The sequence below is a fragment of the Podarcis pityusensis genome, assembly GCF_964106645.2.
Source record: "Podarcis pityusensis genome assembly, chromosome: 1".
Taxonomy (NCBI): Eukaryota; Metazoa; Chordata; class Lepidosauria; order Squamata; family Lacertidae; genus Podarcis; species Podarcis pityusensis.
The window spans coordinates 97,162,551-97,181,241 of record NC_138028.1 but is presented as its reverse complement, the minus strand read 5'-3'; the positions used below and the strand labels follow the sequence as shown (position 1 = coordinate 97,181,241).

The window sequence follows — 18,691 nt, the reverse complement described above, 5'->3', positions numbered from 1 at the left end:
TCCCTACATTACCTATGTGGGCTTTGTCTTTACAGCAATATGAGAATTCCTTACAATGAAATAGCATGATTATTACAGACACACTGGCAACTCATCTCATGCATTCCTCATCTACCCACCAAATAAATCATGGGCAGGATCCTATGAGAGAGAAAGCTAACTATAGAGTAAGCCTTCATAGAAAATGAAGTCCCATGCTTTTCACACAGGGGTACAATACCAGACAGTCTGCTGGCTTTGCTTGCTACTAAGAACTTTGTGTTGTGTTTCAGCTTTGGGGTTTCGTCTTCGCTCCCCACTTTCCCACAGCATGATTTTTGAATATGCTCTTATTATTTCTTCTCCCTACACTCCGTCTAACCTCATGAACCTTTTATGAGACAATAACAGAGATATATTCCTTAGAAGATCTTTTGAAAGGATTGGTGATTTGATTTTGATTTTATTACTTCTTTTCCACTTTTCCAACAACAAATGTTGTTGGAAAGCAGCTCACAACAGCAGCAATAGCACTGTAAATCAACATAATATTTAAACAGAATAGCATGTAAATAAAAGAAATTCCTCAAACAATTATTATACAATTCAATGCAAGCTCATGGTGATTCAAAGTATCAGAAAAAAGCTGCTGAGCATCATATTCTCTCTTTAAAGGCGTGTCTTCATGCAGAGCAACAGCATGATCCCAGTAAGATCTTTCATAGTTTTTAGTCTTTTTCACCCTAAGAGAAATAAATCACTTCTATGTTACTTTTGGAGAGTGGGTCAACAGCTTCCACAAAAGATACAGATTGTCTTTGGTGACTTGTCTCCAAGTGGAATTCTTAAGATAACTCATTTCCGCTGTCCCTTCTGAGGAGTGCACGGGCCTCAGCCTCTCTTTCTCATAACGGGGGAACAAGGCCGAAGCAAAGAGCCACAGAGCCGCATAGCTCATGCCAGAAAGCCCACCAAGCCTTTAAAGTATCTGAAGAGGAGAACAGATAAATCCAGTCAGATTAACAGGCTCCAGGTGGAAACACGCTACAGCCTCCCAGCAAACTCTTTCCCCTTGATAACCCCAATGCCTACATAGGCTGCTTATTAAAAATCAATACTTCACTACAATGCTTTTGTTTTTCTTACATTTCTCTCCTATTTTCATTCCTTATTATTCCTTTGCCTTGTATTTTGTTCACATGTTCTTCATTTACCATTAAGTTCTTTTTCTCCCCATATCTGTCTTCACTTCCTTGGCTATATACTTTATTTTCTTTTATATATCATTTTTGGACCTAAACTCCTCTTAAATCCCCTATTATCCATCCCACAGTCCCACCTTTGAAGATGATGCTGAATGCACCACTAGTTTTTCCTAGGGCACAGCCATTCCTTAATCATCTCAGATCAAGTTATGTCCTTTTGATCACCAATCCCTCAGACTCCCCCCCCCCCCAGCAACTGCTGATGGGATTCAACCATTTTATGAAAAGGAGAAAGTTAGGAGTCAGGCGTAGGCATGAACCATTGGTGACAGTGCACCACCAACCCTAGCTCAAAGGTTCAGAAAGAGTGAAGATCTTTGAGAAGGAACACTACTCAGTGGTAGAGCAAATGCAAAAGGTCCCAAAATAAATCCCTGGTGTTTCAAGGTAACTCCAAAGGAGTGCAAAGGACTCCAGCTTGAAACCTTGGAAAGTCACTCCCATTCAGTACAGGCAAGTCTAAGCTAGGTGGACCAATGGTCCAGTTTGGTATAAAACTATAGCACTTCAAGCTAAGCTGCATTGGAAGTGTGTGGATGCTGAGGAGCTAACAGGGTTAGGACTAGGACAAAGTAGCATGTAGGCCTTATAAAAAGATAGCGCACAGTGGAAGAGAATAAACATGCTTCTTGTCCTTTTGAGCTATTTAGATACCAGCTGGCAGTGGCCTTTAAAATAGCCTTGATTCAATTGCGTCGTCACCCCCACCCGAAAACCTTTTCAGTTTTTGATATAAACTGCTTGCTCCTCCACCGTGATAGAAAAGGGACGGTACAAATTGTAGCCATCTGGTACTGAATAATGAAGCGTTGTAAGTTAATAAAGAAGGGCAAGCTTTTAAAATGTGCAAATCTGTGCAGAGTTGAAAATAGACATACAGAAAATGCATTGCACAGTTGTCTGTCAGGAATAGGTTGCCCCTCACAGGTGCTCAAAAGATTCAGTGATGCGGTAACAAACTTCCATTCCTGATCTAGTTTCTTCCTAAAGCTCTTATCCCTTTCCTCATCTTTGTTCACGCTATCAGCAGAGGATATTTCACGAAGAAAAAAAACTTTAAACCTTTCTATTTCATTGTGCTATAATTGTGGTATAATTAAGTGCTGCTGCTCAGTTTTAAGGGGGTGTAAGACAGTTTTAATGAGATTGTGTTAATGGTGATTATTGTATTTTTTATGAATTTCTGTTTGCTGCTTTGAAAGGGGCTATTATACTCTAAAAGATTGGCATGTAAACCTTGTAAATAAATAGTGACTGCAAATGAACACCAATGAGAACTTCTACAGAATTAGGTTGTTCATAGAACTATATCCATCGTTGTAATGAAAGAGTGATACCCCCCTTTCAATGTAATTATCCTTTTCTTCAGAAAATGGGAATATCATAATGTTATAATTTAGTATTAAAGGACCTAATAATATTTGGCTTAGGTGGAGGAAGATCAGTGCTCTGGAGTTTATATCAGTCAAAGGAAATCCCTGAACTATTTCAATCTGGGCCTGAAATAGTGACATTTCAGAATTTAACAGTAACTTGGAGCTTTACACTAATTTACAATTTATGACTTGGCCTTGGCCTGTTTTGATAAATACGTTTGCTTTTGCTTTTTTGTTTTGTTTCTTTGGTCTGCATGGTAGATTATCCATATGACTTAAGAATGGCATGGACTTCTAAAACAACAGAAGGTTGGGGCAGAATTACAGTTCCAATTACTCTAAATGTAACAATCCTGTCAAATATGTTAAAGAGGAAATTTTCAAGATGGCCATGATTAAGTGGCATTGACTAGTGTAGCATCTTAAATAGTGTGACATTAACTGTCTCAGAAGCTGTCTTTGGTTAAGATGAAAGGCTGACACTAAGTGTCTATTATTTGATTGACATTCAAATGCTAATAATCAGAATAATTCAGTGGTGACCAATCCTTTTTACTAAGTGTGCCATAAGTCAAATCAAAAACTACATTACACCATGTGTTATAGTCTTCAGTGCATTGAGATGGTTTTGTCTTTAATTGATGAGCCAGAAGTACATATCACAGTGAAGGCCATGGGCTCTCCTATTAATTAGGATTTTGTCAGAGAGACCAGTTATATACAGGTGGACAATATGTTCTCCTACAAAATTTATCCCCATGGAAACTTCATCCTGCTGCAGAGAAATCTAGTAGCAATGTCACACATATTATATGTCTTTTTAAAGCCATTAGTAGTTAACCAGTACTCTTATAGCCTGATACTATTCATGTTTTATTAGAAATGAGACTAGTTGTTTTAGTACAACTGCAGATTTAATTTGAAAAAATGAATATCCTGGTCAGGCCACAGACCTCTATTGTGGTAATGATGGGACTGGCAAATTGCAATTAATCTGCACATACGTGTATTGAACACAGTTGCACATCTTCTATTGATTTGTTGAGAAAAGTGATTGGCATTGAAAGCTCACAGCTCACCTGTGTCTCTTTTTTATTTGTTATTTCATTCTGTTCTGTTTGTTTTCTATAAAATTGTTCAGCATCAACTTTTTCTAGTATTACTTTTGTGCCATATGCGCCCCCAATGTATTTCTTATTTAGTTGACATTCAGTGCGAATTTTCAACTCTGCTAACTTGGGCTACGTGCCAAAAAAAAAAAAAAGGCCTAGAAGTATTTATTTATTTATTATACTTTGTCTAAGGATTGCTTTCTATAAAACCATAAGTCATACGTATCTGCCATGCACTTTGAAAATAAGTCTCTTTTATCCCAACTCTCTGGCAAAATTCTGGGGTCATGGTATATGCCATCATTTGAAAAACATATGAATTCAGTGAAATGTCTTTGTGAGAACTTTTGCCTGACACTAGCATTTATTCATTTTGGCTTTCTATCTTGTACCTAAAAAGTGTGGTCAGTGTTTGAATGGCACTTACTATGAACTGTTGTTTGATTATTATTTTTTAATGTATGCCTGAATGAATGCGTTTATTTTAATTGCTTTACAGTAAATGGGTTGTCAGACAAGTTTCAATTATTAGCTCCAATTCAGAGTAACATGCAGCTATGTTTAGTCATGTTGTTTTCTTCCTTAACAGCTTTGTTTGTGTGCTGAATAACAATATCCTTTTGGAGATTTGGTAGTTTGAAAAGCATGGTAATACCATGTAATTACCAGTGTACGTGGCATTTGGTCATATAAGCAAAAAAGGCAAGCCCTTATCCAGGGAGATGACAGCTATGCTGGGTAAACACATGGGGCAGAATCCTGGGGTGGTAGACTGCACCACCTTGGTCTCGCAGGTGGAAAATAACATTTCTGTGTGCCCCTCAACAATCCATTCTGTTCAGTGCATGTGTAGACGAGAACTTGCACAACAGAAAGGAACAGCAAAGGAAGCTAGTGGAAGGGGAGGGATGGGGAAAAGATGCAAGGGTAAGAAGAGCTGGACATGTGGTGTTCCAAACATTTTCATGATCAAAATTAAGAGGCCTGAGAGTATTTCGGAATACTATGACCGTTTTGATTGCACAAGGAAAGTATTTATGTATAGATCAGCATTTGTGCATAATGCAGCTTCTAGAGTGGATTGTTGTTTATTTATTATATTTATTATTACATTCATATCTTTCTTCCAAGGAGATCAAGGGGGTTTACACAACTTTCCCTCGTCTCCATTTTACCCCTGCAACAGTTTTGTGAGGTAGGTTAGGTTGAGAGACAGTGACTGGCCCACAGTCACCCAGGTGAGCTTCCTGGCTGATCGGGGATTTGAACCCTGGTCTTCCAGACCCTAGCCCTGTGGTTCTCAAAGGGTGTGGCACACCACATTGGTGTAGCAGGCGGAAATGGGAAGTGTGCTGGGAAGATTCAAGGGCAATCAAACTCATTGAGCTTGTATACATACTTAAGGCTCATATGTAACAGATTCGTTCATAATTAAATTTTGAGAATGATTCATATTCTTATGTAACTTCATTGTTTTATACTTTCTGGGTGTCCCATGACCATATTATAAAGTAGCTGTGTTCTGTGTTATAAATCAAGCACTGCTAGTTGTTGTTTCTTTTTGTTTCCAATATATTTCTTACCAATAAAAAATTTGGTGTGGCACGAGCAATTTTTTATTCTGAAAGTGTGGCCCAGAGGGAAAGAAAAGAGAACCACTGTTCTAGCCCAGCGTTCTAACCATGTGTAAAAGATATCTGGATATATATGATTCTGAGTATTTTGAACACTTCCCTCCTCCCCCAATATTTGACTCCAAAGCTGGTATGGCTCGAAGCATATACAAATATTTTGTGAATAGGAATTATTAATATCTCTGCTGGTACCTCTGGGAGGAAACACAGTATATAGGCTAAACATGGGAGGCATCTGTATGACAGGGTTTAACTAACAGAAATAGCTATCATAATACAAAAGGAGTTAGAAACCTAAATACACTGGGCTGTATCCAGTTATGTTCCTTTGCTGACAGAAGGCTTCAAGTTGAGGCTTCAAGGATCAGAAAGTGATTTAGCTGATTCTCCCTTTTCTCTGCAGCTCCTTCCATGCTATTTGAAAGAGTCCACCAATCCTCAACTGATTTTTTTCTTGTGGGGTGTATAGAGGACTGTAGAGGAGAAGAATCAGCGAAAATTGCCTGTCTATTTACCACAAGCAGAAGCCTCCATGTGATCAAAGAGACTGTAGCCAGTGGGTGGGCACAGTTATTTACAGCACTCGCATCTGAAAAATATTTATTTATTTATTTATTTATTTAGAGCATTTGTACCCTGCTCTTCAGCCAAAAGTGTATTTTTGTAAGCAATCATATTTTAACTAGATACTAGAAAACTGTATCACAGAATTATGAGAAGTATTAATTTTCAAAGGGTAACCATGTTTTGGTTTGCACGTTGGTTCAGAAAGTGTGAATTCAGTAGATTCACATTAAAATGTGAGCCAAGCAAATTTTCCACCTAACTCAAGCATAAGCAAGGTCTTAATTCAATTGTGGGGAGGTAAAGAACACATTGGCTACTTTGCAAAGCAAAATACACGATGCATTCATGGGCTAACTGCAGGATTAAAACATAACCTTTGACCTTAGGAATTATAAATGTGTAATGTTTTCTTTTCACATTGTGAGTTTCTTTATTCCTGCAACTGGCAGCTATGGTTGTACAGTGGGGTGAGGGAGGAATTCACATCTTGATGATGATAGCTTCTATTTTGTGTTTCTGAATACTACATTGGAGAGAAGACGAGAGGACAAAGGGCCATTGTTTTTGGTTGTGGTGGTTGTAATAGAAAGCTCTGGAAAGGAAAAAAACAATGGACAATGAGTACTGTCATTTTAAATGATAATTCAGGAAAACGCAATGTCTCATTGCAGGGTATACACTGTGTATATATTTAAATATATGCAGGATGTTATTCCATGTATATTAGGTGTCACACTTCCACAAAGCTTCGAAAGATGCCTACAATGTGTGTATGTGTGATATTATAATTACATTGCTTTTTCTATGTATTGTTTTTACCATTTTACTGATGAAAAAATACATTGATCTTTTAGGAAACCTTTACTCACGAGAGCAAGAGTCCTAAAACAGTGGTGGAAGACATTTGCATGTCAGTAGATAAAGATTCAAAAGATGAAAACAGCAGCGCTGAAGAGGAAAAGACAAAATTATTGCTGGAACGGCTGAAGGCTCTGGAGGTAGGATAAAAAGGAAGTTTTTGCATAAGGGGGTCTTCACTTTTATTGGTACTGAATCGTAGAGCAGTATAAATCTTAACTTTGTCAGTTCACCTAAGCACTTGGTACAAAGTATTTTTTGATCACGATTCATTAAACCAGGATGAGTGAAATGCTGTGCATTGGAACCACTGAAATGATCTCTCTCTAATGTCAAGGATCATATATCCTTAAAAAGAAACTTCATAAATAAATTTAACTTGTTTCAAGCTTGAGACTAGCTCAGACCCACAGAGACTGCAATACAGAAGTCTAAGTCTACGATTTAGTTTCAGGTGTTAATTTTAGGGCACAAATCACAAAGGGGCTCCACTGTATCCTACCTACCTTCCTGTCTTCTTAGTGCAAGGAGTGAGGGCCCCAGCAAACTCCTGATGCACCCAGGTCTAGGAATTATACTCCTTAACTGCTACCAACGCTGCTGCAACTGACTGGAGTAGTAAAAGCATCTATCAACCAGAGGGCTTAAGTTTCTCCACTGGAATGCGGAGTTAACCAGGGCTATTGACTGCCTGGCTCCGAAGCGCCCTCTCTGATTGCATGGAGCCTGGACAGCCCCGTAGTTTTCCCCGGAGCTGAGGGCGATGAAACAATCGTTGAGACGGCTAGAACGCCGGTGGCGGAAAACTTATTCTGAATCAGACCGGACACGGGCTAGAGCTCAACATCAAGCCTACTAAGTGGCAGTGATGATGGCAAAGAGAACCTTCTTCACCACCTCTATTGCATCTGCAGAAAACAGCAGCAGGAGACTCTTTCAGGTGGTTCGCAATCTATCGGAACCACCTTCGTCACCGGGGCCTGGTAGGGACCCCAAGATCTCCTGCAATGCTTTTGCAAAGTTTTTTGCAGATAAAGTCGCTCAGATTCAGAAGGAGGTAGACTCCACTGTGGGAGCAGGGCTGGGGCGGGAGAGTGCTAGAGTCCTGTCTAGTCATGTTACATGGGATCAATTCCAATCTGTTACCTCCGAGGATGTGGACAGGCTGCTTGGACGAGTGAAACCAACCACCTGTCTCCTTGATCCTTGCCCATCCTGGCTAATAAAAGCGAGCCGGGAAGGGCCGGGTGATGGATTCTGCGGGGTGGTGAATGCTTCCCTGTGTGAGGGAGCCTTCCCAGACCCGCTGAAAGAGGCGGTCATTAAACCGCTTCTTAAAAAAAATCTTTAGACCCGGCCAGTATGCCAACTATCGCCCAGTCTCAAATTTACCGTTCTTGGGCAAGGTGACTGAGTGGGTGGTTGCTGAACAACTCCAAGCACGCGTGGAGGATGTGGACCATTTGGATCCCTTCCAGTCGGGATTCAGGCCTCACCATGGGACTGAAACTGCCTTGGTTGCGCTGGTTGATGATCTCCGGCGGGCTAGGAACAAGGGTGAGAGCTGTTTCCTAATTCTGCTGGATCTCTCAGCAGCCTTTGACACCATTGACCATAACATCCTTCTGCACCGTCTAGAGGGGCTGGGAGCTGGGGGCACTGTTATACAGTGGTTCTGCTCTTTTCTCCTGGGCCGTGTCCAGAAAGTGGTGTTGGGGGATGAGTGTTCAGACCCCTGGGCTCTCACTTGTGGGGTGCCTCAGGGTTCCGTCCTCTCCCCCATGCTTTTTAATATCTATATGAAACCACTGGGAGAGATCATCAGGGGGTTTGGGCTGTATGAAGATGACACCCAGCTCTACCTCTCTTTTAAATCAGAACCAGTGAAGGCAGTGAATGTCCTGTGTGAGTGCCTGGAGGCGATTGGAGGATGGATGGCGGCTAACAGATTGAGCTTGAATCCTGACAAGACAGAAGTACTGTTCTTGGGGGGATAGGGGGTAGGTGGGTGTGGGGGACTCCACAAGTCACAGTAGTGTTACCAGTTGCACATCAACAGTGTGCTTGGGGTTTAATAGGTGGTATTAGTGCATTTGCTCCCAGAGGTGTGTGGTGTGGTTCTTGGGCAAAGTTCTTGAGTGGGTGATTGCAGAACAAATCAGCGTGCTCTTGGAGGAAACTGCTTTTCTAGATCCATTTCAATAAGGGCTTAGTTGGTGGTTCCCTAGAACAGATTGATGGGGGGTGTTAATAATAATAATAATTTTATTATTTATACTCCGCCCATCTGGCTGGCTGTTGATGGGGTTATCCTCCCTCTGAAGGAACAGGTATGCAGCTTGGGGGTAGCTTTGGATCCTTGTTGATTGAGGTTCAGGTGGGCTCAGTGGCACAGAGTGCCTTCCATCAGCTTCAGCTGGTGGCCTAGCTGTGCTCCTGTCTGGACAGGGATGTTGTCTATCCTCTGGCAACCTGTAGGTTAGATATTCTGAAGATGGTTCTGATACTGGTGCAGAATTCAGTGGCTGGGGTGCTCACCAGGGCAAGACAGTTTGAGCATGTTAACTGATCCGGGCCTGACTGCACTGGCTGCCACTTAGCTTCCAAGCTCAATTCAAAGTGATAGTTTTGACTTATAAAGCCTTAATCGGCTCAGGACCGTAGTACCTCAAGGACCGCCTCTCTCCATACCAACCTACCCGGACCCTGACATCATCATCTTTGTGTTCCTCCTCCACAAGAGGTCTGGAGGGAGGCTACATGAGAATGAGCCTTTTCTGCAGTGGCTCCCTATTTGTGGAAAGCTCTCCCAAGGGAGATTCAACCGGCCTGAGATCTATGGATGAAGTACAGTATACAAATTTAATAAATAATAATAATCATTTTGATGGAGAATGGGGACCAAGCCTACTAGATTCTGAGGTGCCCATTTATTTAACCCAAGGGTGACTTGTCAAGCAAAATGCTAGTTCTATTTCAACATATGTGCCTGAAAATGATAGACTGGACGGACACACACAGCTCAGATTCTGTATCCAAATCTTTAACACCCCATTTTAAAGAGACTCGATCATTTCTTGTCCATTTATCATGCCGCAAATAATTATATTACATAGCTTCATGCTCTTGTGTACATCACTTTGTAAAGTCAATACTTAACTATTTCTAAAAGAAATTATTGAGAGTATTTCAGTTGAACAAAATAAAGTAAAAATTATAATTGCATATTGAAGAAAAGAAAGAAAGTTGTATCAATATATATGCAAATAACTACTATTTCATGCATTTTTGTGTAGTATATAGGCATATAGCTGTTATTATTATCCAAATACATATATTGTTATTTATAACCTACTATATTTTTAATAACTATAAATATCATTATATGATATTACAAATATCATTATATTTGTCCTTACAAAGTCTACATCTGTAAGCAATCCGTTCATAAGTTGCAAGTGTTATCATATCTAACTTTGGTTCACAGAATATGTACAACTTCTGCTTACTAGTATGACTGCTCCCCCCACCTTTTTAAAGGTCAATATTTACTTAGTGGGTTGATGTTCCATGCAGACCTTTCTTTCCAATATACTTTCCAATATATTTCCAAAAACTTCTGTTAGCCTAGTTTTTCACCTGTGTCTGTGTAGCTATTTCAGTTCTTCATTTCATTTTTGATGATAGAAAGTTGTTTAATGAAGTCATAGCTTTTTATCAATTATAGTCACTTGCCTTGAAGAGGGAGGAGGGAAGCCCACAGTAAACCTGGCTATTGGAAGGTCACAGAATAGGATTTCTTCATTGATTCCAGTTTTGTGCTACAGCTTGGTTAAAAAAAAAAGTGCCAATACTTCCAGAATTAATCTACACAAGCAGTTTTAAGGAGTAATCCATGATGAAAAATGAACTACAGGACCAATGTTAATAGTACCCAAAGATAATTAAAATAAAGTGTTGCTAATTGTATGTTGGTTTAATGTTATATATCCTTACCCTTGTGTATTTGAGCTTGGTAGATATAAATTTTTATGTCATGCACTGGAAGCTCTGAGTTTTATTAATCAAGAGACACACATTTTATTAGTTGTGCAATTAGTGAGTTTAATCCTTTGGTATTTGGAGAATAATTAATCTTTGTATTTAATTAGTGGGCTTGAAAAAAACAAAAATAGTTATTCATTAATTCTTCTAGTGTGGATGTTGGAGTTTTGGTATCATGTTTTCAAAATGTTTTCAGGCATGGGGAAGTAGGCAGCTAAGTCACTTGCACAACATATATGAGATGTAGTTTCTCATCTCACTTTCTATAATTATAACAGTGTTTTTCAACCTTTTTTGGGCAAAGGCACACTTGTTTCATGAAAAAAATCACGAGGCACACCACCATTAGAAAATGTTAAAAAAATTAACTCTGTGCCTATATTGACTATATATAAAGTAATTCTCTTGAACAGGAATCAAATAAACACAAAGAAAGTATTTTATAATTACTTTATTATGAAATAGTAAGTAAACAGAAATATGAAAAAATATAAAATACTTTATTCAGTGCGCAACCTGGGCCTGTTTGGCTAAACACAAAGCTGATATTCTGGCTGGAATCGAAGAAAGACACACACGTAGCTCTTCGTCAACAGCTCTCAGTCTCTCTCTGTATTTAGTTTTTATAGCAATCATGCTTGAAAAGCTCATCTCACACAGATATGTAGTGGAAAATGGGAGCAATGTCAAAATAGCTTTGTTTGCCAGAAGGGGGAACTCCTTGGCAGTATCCAACCAAAAACTGTCCAAAGGTAGATCAGCAAATCTTAGCTTGAAACCACGATTTTGTCTCAGTTCAGTTAGTTCCTCCTGCTCCTGTAAAGTCATGTCCTTTCCACCAACTGATGCTGAGTTATAAGGGTCCCTAACCCAGTCAAGGCATTCAGTGGAGACTGAAGAGAAATAAAATGACAACTTCTCCTCGAGAGTTTTTAAATGTTTAACTATTATCTCACACAGTGCAGCAGTGTGAACACCTTGCCATTGCTTGGTGAGTGTGAACATTTCAAGATTGCCACTTTCCACGTGTTGATGCCAGAGTTGCACCTTTGAACGGAATCCATTTATTTTATCTGTACTTGTAAGCAGGTTTTCATTTCGGCCTTGCATTCGTGTGTTCAGTTCATTCAGATGATGAAATATATCTGCCAGGTATGCCAGCCTTGCACACCACTCATCACTTGCAAGCAGCTTTGCGTAATCTGACCTCTCATTTGTCAGAAACACTTTAAGTTCCTCCCACAGCTCATACACACAAACCAAGACCTTGCCACGTGACAACCACCGGACCTCCGTATGAAACAGCAAGGTTTTATGCTTCGCTCCCATCTCCTCACACAAAGCTGCAAATATGCGACTTTTCACGGGTCGTGACTTTACAAAGTTTACCATGCGCACAACATCATCCAACACATGAACTAGGTCTGCTGGTAAAGTCTTGGCTACGAGGGCCTCACGGTGTAAAAAACAATGCGTAACAATCACATCTGGATTTCTTTCCTTCACTCTGCTTACAAAGCCTTTGGTGCGCCCGACCATGGCTGCAGCTCCATCGGTGCAGACACTTGTGCAGTTTTCCCACTTAAGGTATTCTGATGTGACCCGAAAAATTTCTTCTCCTGTTGTTTTTTCTGGCAATGCCTTGCAAAAAAAGAAGTTTTCTCTAATTGCATCACCATCAACAAAATGCACATTGGCCAAGAGTTGAGCATGTCCACTGATATCAGTAGACTCGTCAAGTTGCAATGCAAATTTCTCACTGATACGGATCTTTTCCAAAACCACACTTTCGATGTCTGCAGACATGTCATTAATACGTCTGGAAATTGTGTTGTCTGAGAGAGGGACTTTGGCTATTTCCTTAGCTGCTTCAGGTCTGAGCATCTCCTCTACAATAGCTTTGCAGGCGGGAAGTATTAATGTCTCTGCCACAGTGTGCGACTTTTTTGACTTGGCTATAAGTTCAGCAACTTGATAGCTAGCTTTAAGAGCTCTTTCATTTACCTTTGTGGTTTTTCTCATGAAAGTTGCCTGTTTCTCCGTGTTTTCACGCAGGCGAAAAAAATAGTCCGCATTCTTGTTTTGAAGCAAAGGGTGTTTCGTTTGGAGATGGCGTTTAAGTTTGCTTGGGACCATAGCACTGTTAGCTAGCTTTTCACCACACACCACGCACAGTGGAGTTGGTTTGTTTGCATCTCCGGTGAAAGTAAATCCAAATGAAATATAGCTTTCGCTATATTGCCTTGTGCCAGAGAATTTGCTTGAGCTAACCATCTTTGCTTTCTTTTGATCCCCACTCATACTTGGGCTCTCATCTGGCTCCAAATTTTGTTCAGAGTCCAGTTCTTTCCTTTTCAAAAACTTGTCTATCACTGCAGTATCTCACTGTCACTCAGTACTTACTGCGCTTGTCTCCTCCAGATAGCCGCTGTCCGTCACACTCAGCACTCTTCTGCGCATGTCTCCATCCAGATCCATCAGTCAGCGCTCTTCTGCTCTTCTGCTCATGTTTCCTCCAAATCCAGATCCATTGGCGCTCTTCTGCTCATCGGCGATCTACCGCAATGTCTCCTCCTGTCCTCCTCCTGTTAGTGTAACAGTGACACCGGAGCTATTTATAGTCCTTAACATCAGTGGTGGGATTCAAAAATTTTAGTAACCAGTTCCGACATTCAAGCATGGTTTAATATTTTTTTCTTTAATGGCAAACAAAAACGTTGCGGACCGTTCTCTGCTCAGCGGGGATCGATCCGCTGATCCCCGCTGAGCCGGCGGATGACAGCTCTGTCTCCGCACTGTGTGCGGAGAGGGAGATGTCAGAGCCCCGCTGCTCTCTATGGGGAATCGGATGAGAGCGGACTGCCTGTCCGCTCTCATCCGATCCCATCCGATCTGATCCCCACCCAAGACGGATGGAAAATAGGGTGGACACAGTCCGGCGCCCACCTAGTGGGCGAAAATTTGACTTTTTAAAAAAAATCTTTCGAATTTTTCAATTTTTCCCACGGCACACCAGGCAACATCTCGCGGCACACTAGTGTGGTTGAAAAACACTGAATTATAATAGAAGGGTGTGGGCATTCATAGTCATTATTTGATGCCATGATGAATATTATCTCCCAGCCTGATGACCCTCAGGGCCAGATGGTACAGTTCTTTCTGTACCAGTCTTCCAAGGTGGAATGGAGAATTATGCCACTTCCTCTAAACAGCTTAAATAATTCTATGTAAACATTGGGAGCAAGACCTGTATTATCAAGAATGTAGTCGTGGACAATGGGTGAGAGCGATGATTGTCTCTGTCTACTAAAATCCCACAGCTTTCCAGACACTGCACTTCTTGTGCTCTAAACATGGAAATCATAACATAATCCCGATAATTCTGAGAACCGCAGGCAGAGCACAACCCATCCTGACTGGAACTTTTATTTTTATATCCCAGTGAGCAGACTCCTTTAGGTCCCTGAACGGAACAAACTGGAATTGGCTAGTTTCTGTTTTTCCTGGTGAAAGTAGTAAATCTGAACTATCTTTCATTACTAGTTGACTGGATTAAGGGTTTTCCTCCGAGATACCCCTTTTTCTGATTTTCTCCCTCTTCTTTTTCTGTTCTTAGCTATATATTCAGTTAAGGTCTTTGTTATACTTCTCCACTGGGTTGGTTAACACATGCTCCTCAGGTGTGTTTGGGGTATATATGGCGCCCTTCTCCCAGAGGAATAATTAATTGAAGGTGGACATTTATGTGCCTAGGAAGAGGGAGAATCCCTTGAGTACACTGCTTTACAGCCATCAGGAAGAATATGAAGTGTACATGTATGGCAGACTTCCCAGTTTCTCAACAATGGTTGTATTAATTTAACATCATCACCATACTCTTTGACATATAAATTGTGTTAAGGAGAGCTAGTCATCCTGGACTGCAGCAGTTTCTCACTGTCACTAGGTGAGCATTGCCTTCCCGTAGAGGGTGGGTGGGTATCATCTTCACCGTATATACTACTCCCTTGAGGTGAAAGGAGTGGAAGCTATTCGTATTTTTTCTTTAAAAAAAATACTTTTAAAAGTCTTCCCAAAGGTAGCCATTCTTTCTCCAAGAATTTTGTGATTCTATGCAGCACAGATAAAACTAAAGTATGACTTAAGTTCAGCATTTGCCCTTCTTAGCCGTTCAGTCAGTCATCTTTTTCTATTCTTTATCTCCCTCTGCCAATTCTATTTCTGCTTTAGTGACTGATAAATTCTGTACATTTGCAATCAAAGGGAACAGATGATAATTAACAAATAGTTCCTACTCACTTATACTCTTGATGCCCGGAATTCTTGTCAAATTATGATTTTTTTGATATCACAGCTCCCTTGTGTCATGAACATGCTTTGCTTAGGAAATCCCATTTAATTTACTTCACTCGTTACAATAAAAACCTTATAGTTGATACAAAGTAAAAAAATATTCCCCTGTGTATATGGCCTTCTAAAGGAGATAAAACTTTTATGACGTAGCTCTTTTGTGGTCTTTTCTCCTGATTCTTGTCTTTTAACAAAAGGTACTGAATTCAGTTTCTTATTTTGTATGGGGAAAAGAAAAAAATCTAAAAACCTCCACATATAAGGACATCATCACATGGTAGGCAATTGACATGATTCTTGTAGGGACACTGATGGTAAACTGGGATTTCCTGCAGAAAAAATTAAAGAAAAATGGAGTTTCTGGCTTTACACGTTTTTGTGTATACACATGGACCCCTGAGAACCAAACCCTCACTTATTATGTGAGTTACCTGTATTCAAATAAATAGAGAGGTTGAAGGAGAACAGACTCTAGAGGCATAGGTCATGTAGTAGGTGCCCTTTCAGTGTGATGGCAGCTGCATGGTAATACTACAGGAATCTGCCTTACACCAGGTCAGCCAAGTGCTTCATCTAGCTCAGTACTATCTATGATGAATGATAGGAGCTCTTCACAGTTTCAAACAGGAGTCTTTTCCAGCACTACCCAAAGATTCTGGGGGCTGAACTGTAGATCTTTTGCATGCAAAGTATGTGCTCTTCCACCAAGCTGCAACCCTTTCCTCTCATGTAAGTGCGCTCTCGTTCTCTCTTGCTCTCTCTCCCTCTCTCTCTATATATATCTAATACAATTTATATAACTCTTGACTAAAGAAAAATCTCAAAGTGGTTAATATGACCTCCTCTTGTTTAAATCATGCTATAGAACACAAGGAAGAAAAAAGGAAGAGAGATATTGCGGGGCAACCTTTATAATTAAATAAATACCTAAACAAGAAGATGAACCTTAAGGATTTGTGGCAGTTATTGGAAAATAAATATCTGGTAGAGCAGATACTCAGCAACAGAAGGAGATCTATTTGAAAAAGTATCACCCTTAACTTCCTTAAGCATCATTCTCAGTTGCTTACACAGCCCTTAGCAACATTGTTTTCCTAGCACTCTCCTCTTCTTCCCTTGCCCTTCCAGACCTTTTGTCATCAACACTCAATCCTCAGGGCCTTTGTAAGATTTTCATCCTGTTCCATCCTGGCACCAGCTCTCTGCCTGCCCATTTGTCCTCCAGCACCTACATCTTAGATTAACCTAGGTGTGATGTTTTCCCCAAACTGTTTGTTTTTCATGCCTTGTTAAAATCTTGTGACTTGTTGTGTCCCTATAGCAGTTAGAATGTTTGCCAGTGTTCAGTGGCCTTGCAGCTGCCAGCATACATACACAAGTGATTTTTAAACAGAGATTTGGATAGATATTCCAAGTGAATATGAAATACACCTCTCCACCCGCCCAGTATCGTCTAGCCCCTTGACCACTTACAATACCAGCACAAACATGATGGGAAATTTAAAACTACTTCATGAAAGGGCCCCCCCCCCAAATAGCAGTGACAATTTATTTATGAATTATCAATAAAAAGAGTAATTCAGAAAAACAGCTTGCTGAGTTTTCAGATCTTCAAACGTTGTTTGAACTTAAGCAACACTCTTTTGTTGTTTGCTTTACTGCTGCTCATCCATGAAACTCGCTGAGTAGCCTAGTCAGGATCTTTGTGAGCTGCTAGTCCTTCTCTTTTGTATGCTGAAACTTGCAGCTTTGGGGTGGTGTCCCTCCACCCACTAAGTAGCACATGATCCAGTGTGAGAGCCAGTGTGGTGTAGTGGTTAAGAGTGGTTAAGAGTGGTGGACTCGTAATCTGGGGAACCGGGTTCGATTCCCCGCTCCTCCACATGCAGCTGCTGGGTGACCTTGGGCCAGTTACACTTCTCTGAAGTCTCTCAGCCTCACTCACCTCGCAGAGTGTTTGTTGTGGGGGAGGAAGGGAAAGGAGAATGTTAGCCGCTTTGAGACTCCTGAAGGGGAGTGAAAGGCGGGATATCAAATCCAAACTCTTCTTCTTCTTCTTCTTCCATTCATGAAACAAGATTCATTCTGGCTGTCACAAACTGACTGAGTCCAAGTTAGTAAGGGTAAAGGGACCCCTGACCATTAGGTCCAGTCATGACCGACTCTGGGGTTGCGGCACTCATATCACTTATTGGCCGAGGGAGCCGGCTTACAGCTTCCGGGTCATGTGGCTAGCATGACTAAGCTGCTCCTGGCGGACCAGAGCAGCGCACAGAAACGCCGTTTACCTTCCCGCCGGAGTGGTACCTATTTATCTACTTGCACTTTGACGTGCTTTTGAACTGCTAGGTTGACAAGTTACTTAATAGTAAAAAGATAGTAGTAGCAGCAGCAGTAGTGCTGGTAGTAGGCCGAGCAATGACTTGCTGTGCTGGTAGAGCAGTTTCCTGCCGGCTGCACTACCCAGTTCCACCAGTGGGGGAGCTCAGCCATCAGTAGAAAAGTCTTGCCCACTAGGGAGCACCCCAAGGTGCCTGTCCATACTGTGGGCAAAAATATGTTGTTGGTGGTATCACAGCTGGCCGTTAGCCAGTAGAAACCCCAGAAACAGGCATTTAGGGGAAGGGGGGCAACACAAGGGAGCTGGCACAGCAAAAAGGTTTCACCCCTGCCCTTCCGTTCTAGCTGATTTGAGCACCAGAGCTGTATATGCAGTTCTGACTGCACTGATCCATCAAGTTCCACTGCTGCTTGCCAGGAGTCATGAAAGTATCCTAAATCATATTTTGCTGTGTTATTTTGTCAAAATAAGTAATGAAGGTAATATTGCTCTTTTGTCCCTCGTTTAGCAAGTTTCTACAAAAGTGGCTTCCTTTTTACATATGAACTCTGCATCATTCATGAGCTGTGCCACTTGTGATACTGGTCCAGCACATGCACTAAACGAGGCATTGAATTATATAACTGCACATTGTCCAATGGCTTTTGTTTGACCAGAAGGAACTTAAATATCTACTTCTATTTTGACATTCAGTGCTGACCAATTACTTCTGAAATGACAAGCCTGCTTATGCTAGGCATTAGTTTATAGGGAATAGGAAAGGGCACATTTACACTCTTCCCATTGCAAAGGATAAAAAGTGCTTGTATATAAGTGACCAAAGGCTGTATTCAACCTGGCTTTCCCAGACCAAATTACAAAAAAAGTGGAAAGCAGTGAAAATGTATAATCTTGAAGGTTTCCAGTGAAAGTCTAATTTTATGTGTGAAAAATCTCATTGCTTCTGGCTGAGTTAAAGTCAGCAAAAGTTTGCTGAACTACACTTGACCTATTTTTTCCCCAGAGAATAATCTCCAAACACCTTTACTGATATTCCAGCATAGTTGTTTGCTGCCCTCTGTGCAAATCATTATGATAAATATTCCTTCTTATAATAAATACCAATTTTTGTCTATCTACACAGAACTCTAATAGTGTGTCTCCAAAATCCTCTCTAATCTTTATC

At 40.8% G+C, this 18,691-nt stretch overlaps 1 protein-coding gene across 12 annotated transcripts in view; it reads left to right on the top strand.

Moving 5' to 3' along the window:
* The window catches only part of NCKAP5 (NCK associated protein 5), a 627,572-nt gene that overhangs the window by 422,346 nt on the left and 186,535 nt on the right, over positions 1-18,691 (top strand). For all 12 annotated transcript variants that reach the window (XM_081005049.1, XM_081005050.1, XM_081005048.1 and 9 more), the window contains one exon: positions 6,788-6,931. In XM_081005049.1, the coding sequence (XP_080861175.1) occupies positions 6,788-6,931 (144 nt within the window). The remainder of the gene's footprint in view (positions 1-6,787; positions 6,932-18,691) is intronic.